We start from the raw sequence: 7,414 nt of genomic DNA on the forward strand, positions 1-7,414 counted from the left end.
ACTAAAGTGTGCTGCAGCCCCACGGGGCAGGAGTTATCGGCCCCACTTTACAGACAGTCAAGCTGAGTTTCAGACAGGTTAAGGAGCTTTACGGCCAGTACGTGTGGGTGACAGGATCCCAACTCAGACCTGGTTGACTCTGAGGCTCTGTGCTTCTCCCACCGCATCGAGACCCCAGAACTCCAAGGGGCACAAATGGGCAAATATACCAGAAAAGACAAACTCATTAGAGCCTGAAGTGGGTTTTTTTTAGCAAGTTGAATAAACCATCCGTAGTCTTGCGCATCCGATCCACCCTGTAAAGAAATCCCTTCTCCTTAGAAATCACAAAGGTAAACTTCAGGCTGCCAGACCTGTGAGCATGGTGGGCTCGGTTAAGAAGGGTTTGGAGTACTAAGCAGAGTGAGCCTGGCTGCTGCCCCCGGCCTCTGGTGGTCCCAGGAGGGCCCAGGAAATGGGGAAAGAGCAATGTAGTGGTTTCCGAGTACCAACCACCCCACTGCAGTCTCCAGATGGGGAAAGGATAGGGGATAGTGGGCAGGCTAGTGCCCCCAGGAAACATGGGTCCTCAGGGCACAGCAGTGTGGGATGCCCACCTATCCCTACCTGCATTGCCTATGGAGTCACCTGTCATAGATTCCTGCTGCCAGGGTCAGCAGCCATCCAGCCAAGTGCAGGCCCAGTTTGGGCAATTTTCTTCCCCAACTAAAATGTGGAGTTCAAGGCGGCACTTCTCAGAACCACCCTGAGCAAGTCCCTTCTCTCTCGGCCTCCTGAACTCAGAAAAGGTGTGATGCCGCCCAGTGGGTTCTGAAGGGCACATGGCCGTGGACTTCAGGTAAAGAACCAGCCCTGGGCTCTGAATGGAGCCGGGCCTTGCTTCTTGGCCCTGGGCCCCTTCCTGCCCTCAGCAGCCGTTTGCAGGGGGTTCGGGCGCATCCCTAGGCCAGAGAGAGGGGCTGCGGGGTAGTCCAGCAGCAAGGACAGGTTCTTCCTCCTCCCCTCTCTGGGCCTCTGGATCTCAGTCCCAGGAGCTGGAGCCTGGCAAGGTCAGCAGAGTGCTGAGACAGGCAGGATGCCCATCCTCCTCTGAGAGGACAACAGGGGCACACAGGTGACAGGAACAGGACTGGCTGGCCCCTTCCCCACAGTCCAGAGGTTCAGGGCGCAGAGGATAAGTTACAGGCCTGGTGGGTCAAGGTCCCCTTCACAATGGGTGTGCCCTGGAGGGGCTCCTTCTAACCTGCCCAGAAGTGGGAGGGAGGTACCTAAGGTTGGGAAGCAACTCTAAGGGTCCCTGTCAGGGGTCCCAGGGAGGCCATCAGTGTCTGAGTTAAGAGTAGGTCTGTCTCCTCAGTTAATATTTTATTGAGACCGAAACGTGGCGCCTGAGGGTTTGGTTACCTATCCCTGAGCCTTGCCTGGGGAAGGGGACTGTGGGCTAAGAGTCGAAGGAACGGCCCATCACTCAGCAGAGGTTTTATGTTACTCGCTGCTGCAGCCTGATGCCCTGGGCTGAGGGTCCTTCCTGTAATCTTCACCCTGTGCCACCCCCCACCACCGGGCGGCCAAGCCGGCCGTGCTCACTGGGGGCGGCTAAGACCGGCGGGCCTAGGACAGCCAGGGGCGCCTCTCAAGGTGTCACCAGCATCCCACTCACACCCACCCCAAGCGCCGCGGCTCCATCCCCTCTGGGACTCTTCAGAGCCCGAGCCTTCGCTGCCCCCTTAGTCCCAGGCCAGCCCTCCGGAGCCGGGAGGGGGCGGCGGCCGAGGCGGGCAGGGCCGCGGAGCTCAGCGTCCCTGAGGGCCGCTCCTCGCCGGACCCGGGAACCCGCACCCCGGAGCGCAAGTGCTGTTCCCTCCCCTCTGACCGCTGGCCCCCGGCGCAGGGCAGCGGAAGGGCGGGTGGCCGTGCGTTACCTTCCATGGACATGGGCTCCAGGATGCCGAACTGCTTGAGGACGGCGATGAACAGCAGTACCACCACTGCCATGGCGCACAGCTCCATGCCCTGGATGCCCATGGCGGCCCGGGCTACCTGGGGCCGGGGCGTGCCCCTCGCCCGCGCGCTGCCTCTGGAGGCACAGGGGCCGGTGCAGCCCGCCCGGCCTCTAGAGGAGACGGCGGCTCACATGCCCCAGGCAGGCGGCGCTGCGGGTGTCGGCGGGGCCGGGGCCCCGCGGAGGGCGGCGGCGGCGGCGGCGGCGGCGAGCTGGGACCGGCCAGGAGGTTGGACCCCGCGCGGCGGCCGAGCAGAGCGCAACTTTCCAAGTCAGCCGGCAAACTTCGAGGCGCGGCGGCGCGGAGCGCAGCTCGGGCAGCCGGCGCGGGCCAGAGGTGCCTCCATGCCCGGCGCGGGCGCCGCGCCTCTTTCGCCCCCTCTCCAGCCTCACGGGCTCCAGGGCGCGGGGTCTGCGGAGGTCCCGAGCGCTCCCGGGCGCTCCCGGCTGCCCCAGCCTCCATCGCGGCTCCCGGCGCGCTCATTGGCCTAGGCGCGGCGACCACCCGGGGAGGAGTCCCCTGCGGCCCACCCCCCCGCGCCAGCCCGGGAAGGGGCGGAGGGAGGCGGCCCCGCCCCGCACGGGCCAGCCCCCAGACGGAGTCTGGCTCCGAGCCACCACTACACCGCCAGCCCCCGGGAGGCCGGGCGGTCGGCGGTTTCACCGAACCGCCCGTGCAGGGTGGGGCCGAGTGGCTGGGCAGGGGGCCGGGGCCGGAGAGGAAGGGAGTCGCAGCACCGCTCCCAGTGGGGAGTCGGGGCTCCCCTCTCCTGGCGGAGGAGCACTAAGCCTGGCCACCGCCAATCTCCGCCCGGCGGGCCAGCGCAGAGCTGGCCTTCGGAGGATCCGGGAAGGCCTCTCGCCCCAGGGTATTTCCCACAACCATCAGCCCACGGCCCGAGATTGAACTTGGCCCGGGTCTGGCCCCCGCTGAAAATGGAAAAGTTGGTATCCAAAGTTCAGGAAACCCGCATGCGCTCGAGGCTTTAGGAGGCAGTTGGGCTTTGGCATTAGAGTCTATGGAGCTGAGTTCAGATTCTGACTTTGCTGCGTGACCTTGGTCGAGTCACGGACTTGCCGCCGCCTCCTCCTCCTCCTCCTCCCCAAAGAGGGGCTGGTGCCTGCCTTTCCGGCTGTGGGAAAGAGCTGAGCGGATGCCAAGTGCTACGCGCGGGTAGCGCAAGGAGTGCTAAATCGTTTGTGGATCGATTTCTTCCAGCCCGGGGTCACCGGGTAGAAAAGGAAAGCCGCGGAAAGGAAGGAGAGAGGAAGGGGAGAGGAGGGGGCGTGGCAGGGCGGGGCCCGGAATCCTCCAAGCCCCCAAACTCCGGGACTTGAGGCCCGGAGCCGTGACTCTCTGCTGCCCTCCAGCGGGCGCTCCGCACCGCGGTGTCCTCACCAGCCCAAGACTCCAGGCGCTGGAAGCGTGCGCTGCTGTGAACATCAAGTTCTCCTTTTCTCTGTTGTCTTAGTGGAGGGGGAAATCCAGCCCCGTACCACGCTTGTGAGCGTTAACCCTGTTTGGACCTGGGGCCTGAACAATAGCAGCTTCCATTTATGGAGCCTCTACTACCCACTCTGTCATTCATTCAACAAATACTGAGAGTGTACTGCGTCCCAGGCGCAGGGGACAGTTCCCAGGGCAGGGCAGGGCGGGAAACCGCCGCGTGCGCCGCTGAGGGCCCCGCAGGAGCTGCAAGCGAGCCAAGGCTTTAGCTTTACTTGTAATCCTTAAGGGCTCCCCCAGTGGGCATTCCTCTTCCCCCATTTTACAGGTGAGAAAACCGAGACCTAGAGGGTGGATTATGGAAGGGGATATAGGTGCAGCCCAGGCCTGCTGGATGCCAGAGCAGATGCTTTCCCAGGAAACCGCACTGCTCCTGGTGGAAGCTGAAGCAGAGAGAGGCTGTGACGTCTCTTGCCGCCTGTGCAGTTCAACCTCACTATTTAACACACCTGGGTAAAAGACTGAGTTATTGGAGATATTTTTAAAGAACTATAAATGCACAGCTTTCAATTCCATTTAAGTGGGCATGTGGTGAGTCTCCACTGACCGAAGGCAAGCGGTCGAAGTAGAGATGCTAACGATTGCAGGAGAATGTGGTTCTGTTAGAGCCCACGAGTTGCTTGTGTGTAAAAGTCTAGAAAGGTTAAAAAGCCTCCTGCCATCTAATTTACACACTTAAGTGCTGAGCAAAATCTAGCCTGTGTCGCAGCTAGTTCCCACCAGTCCTCGCTCGACAGCCTGGTTAAAAGCCCAGCGATGCGAAACCTCCCTAAGCCTGTTCCTCATCCATAAAACAGGGGTGATACCAACCTCTCCAGGGGCTTGTAAAGGACTGAATAAGACAAGGACCGGCACGTGTCGCAGGCTCCGACGGGGGCGGGTCCTCCTGAGCTGCCCCAGCCCTGCTCCCTGCCTCAGTTTCCCCTGGTGCTCCCGAGCATCTCCCCTGTGAAAGCTTCAATGACTGCCCATAAACACTGAGCTAGAAACGAGACATCGATCTCTGGCTCTGCGGTGTAAAATATTAACGACGCCTAAGTGGATACCGGGGCTGAGAGCAGAATGTCCGCCCGGCATTAGCAGCCGGGGCCAGGGGCCTAATGGATGGGAAGCTGATTCCCCCTGCTCGTTCACTAGCCCGGGGCCTGCCAGCTCTGGGGCCAACCTAGGTCCACTGAGGCTGTGCTGGCAGCGCTGTCACACCTCCTCTTGCCCAGGACCTAGAGAGGGGAGCTGGCAGACGATCCCCCGAGTCCTATACCTCCTCCCCACACCCATGGGGTGCCAGGCCAGGCCTTTCCCAGCTGCCTCTAGCTCCCCCCAGGGCGGCATTTGCCCTGGCATGCACTCACCCCTCCCCCACCCCCCAAAGGCAAGCTGGGTGTCGGCAGTGCTCCGTGCCAGCTCCCTGCCTTGGGGGAGGGGCAGGCTCAGGGGAGGGGCACAGACACAGACATCTCTGCAGGGCAGGGGGCTGAGGGCTGCCACAGATGTAGAGAAATAAGAGGGAGCCACTGGCTCTTCCTCAGATGACGAGGGAAGCCTGGAGGGCCCTGAGCCCTCGCTGGAGGTCCCCGAGGCACTGGTGTCCTGATCTACCTTAGAACGTTTCAGAAACCCAGCTGCTTTGGAGCTGGGTGGGGCGCCCTCCAAACCTAGGCTTGCACCCCGATGCCTGAGGTTACGGTTTTCCTTTGGCCTGGAATTTTGGGGGGTTTTTTTGGCCTGGAATATTTTTGATGCCACTCCAGTTCTGCCTCCAGGAAACCAGCCCGGATCACACCACCAACCACCTGCATTAACCCTCTCTCCCTTGAACCCGCGAGGCCTCTGCTGCGTGGGCCACACCTTCTGCGCTGTGTGTCTCAGCTGTCAGCCCAGACTTCTTCCATGGCATCCGCGCTGCCCCACCGCTCTTGTGGGCAGGGACCCTGTCAGTTTGGCCAACATTCATTGGACGCCGCCTGCCTGCTGTTGCTGATCACCTAGCTGCCCAAGGATTTCAAGAGGTCTTTTGACTCTTCAGGGAGGAATGGGGATGGACACAGGCTGTTTAGAGGGACACGTTGCCTGCAACAGCCCAGCAAGTTAGTTGTTCCTGTCCCAACTCTCTGGAGGGCAGGCCTCCCTTGGTTCTAGTGCATTCTCCTGGGCAGAGCAGGCGTTATGCAATTTATTCATCCTTCTCATATTTCATAACAACCAGACAAGAATTCCACAGGCCAAAGACATGCCTCTAGGACTCCTCCCCATGATGTCCCAGGGCTCCTCAAAGCCGGACACTCAGTCTTGCCCCACCCCAGCCTCTCCTCAAACTCCCTGTCTCAACTGCTCAGGCCAAAACCCCGGCTCTTAGACTGGGCTCTGCCTGTCCCCGCTCCTGCCCAGTCTGTCACCTAGCTCTGGCACCATGCCTCTTTCTCATCCATCTCTGCTCCTAGTGGCAGCCGGCCCAGCCACGCCATCGTCCCTCTCCCCTGTACTCGCGACATCACCCGCGGCCCCAATGCCTCTCCCCACCTCCGCTCTGTCCTCCTATCTCTTCTCCATTCAGCAGCCAGAATGCTCATCTCTAGGTGAATGTCAGGTCCCGTCCTTCCCCGGCTTGGGAATCTCCAGTGGCTCTCGGACTCCACACTGGTTGTGTTTGCCTGCTCGGTATCCCTCCCCCTGATTTGGTAACAGCACCCTGATTTCCTTGGTTGAACCCCCTGCCCTTGCCAGCCTCAGGCCAGTGATTTCAGGGGGTTGGGGATATGACTGGTCGATCAGCATCAGTTCCTCTTTTCCTGCTCCACAACACCCCTCTGCTGCCATGTGATTGGCTCAGGGATGGGCACCAGATGGGAGCCAGGATGATGACAGACCTCGTGGGACTGGCCCTGGACAAGCAGGGGAGAAGCACTCTCTCTTACTATGGCAGCTAAGTGGCCACCCCGCCACTGTGTGAGGCCAGCGAGCCTGAGAATGTAGTCACCTCATGAGAAAGCAGAGCAAAATGTAGAGAGAAAGAAACTGAGTCCGGCACACGATACCGTGCGCCTGGATCCAGCTGTGCCTGATGGCACATTGAAACCTATATCTTTCAGTTAGAGGAGCCAATAAATCCTCCTATTGTTGCCTAAGCCAGTGTGAGTTGGGTTGCTGTCCCTTGCAACCAAGATGGTCCCGATGAATGCATTTTCCACTACTCACAGAACAAAGGCCAAAATCCATAACAAACCCCATAAGAGCCGCGGACATCTTCTGTGCACTTGCTGTGTACCAGGCACTTCAGCACAGCTCATGTCCCTCGTTCCTCACAGAGCCCGATAAGGCAGGGGCTTGGCAAGGGGAGGACACTGAAGCGCAGAGTGGCTAATGCTTCGTTTAAGGGCAGCTGATAAACCACAGCGTTAGGATTTGAACCCAAGCAGTCCAGCTCCAGAGCCTGTGATTTTTTTTTTTTTTTTTTTTGCGGTACGCGGGCCTCTCACTGTTGTGGCCTCTCCCGTTGCGGCGCACAGGCTCCGGACGCGCAGGCTCAGCGGCCATGGCTCACGGGCCCAGCCGCTCCGCGGCATGTGGGATCTTCCCGGACCGGGGCACGAACCCGCGTCCCCTGCATCGGCAGGTGGACTCTCAACCACTGCGCCACCAGGGAAGCCCCAGAGCCTGTGAGTTTAATTCAACGCCACCCTGTCCCTTAGACCCATGTGGTCAGGCTCCTCCTCCTCTCCTTTGCTCACGTGACCCCAGCCACACTTGCAGGTACCAGGACTCTCCCATCCCCAGGTCTCTGTGCAGGCTCTTCCCTGAGCTGTAGTACCCTTCCTCCTCCTCCCCTACACACATCCTACTCGTCCTTTGGTTCTCAGCTTAATGTCACGTCTGCAGAGGTGACTTCCCTGCCCTCCTCCCCTTTA

The 7,414-nt window shown here is 60.5% G+C and overlaps 1 protein-coding gene across 1 annotated transcript in view; it reads right to left on the reverse strand.

Moving 5' to 3' along the window:
• Positions 1–2,426, reverse strand: part of KCNIP3 (potassium voltage-gated channel interacting protein 3) — a 29,088-nt gene extending 26,662 nt beyond the window's left edge. Inside the window, exon 1 of the mRNA XM_033838401.2 lies at positions 1,923–2,426. Within this exon, the coding sequence (XP_033694292.1) occupies positions 1,923–2,025 (103 nt within the window). The 5' untranslated portion in view covers positions 2,026–2,426. The remainder of the gene's footprint in view (positions 1–1,922) is intronic.
• Positions 2,427–7,414: the final 4,988 nt, after the last annotated feature.

Source organism: Tursiops truncatus, chromosome 14 (genome assembly GCF_011762595.2).
Source record: "Tursiops truncatus isolate mTurTru1 chromosome 14, mTurTru1.mat.Y, whole genome shotgun sequence".
Classification (NCBI taxonomy): domain Eukaryota; kingdom Metazoa; phylum Chordata; class Mammalia; order Artiodactyla; family Delphinidae; genus Tursiops; species Tursiops truncatus.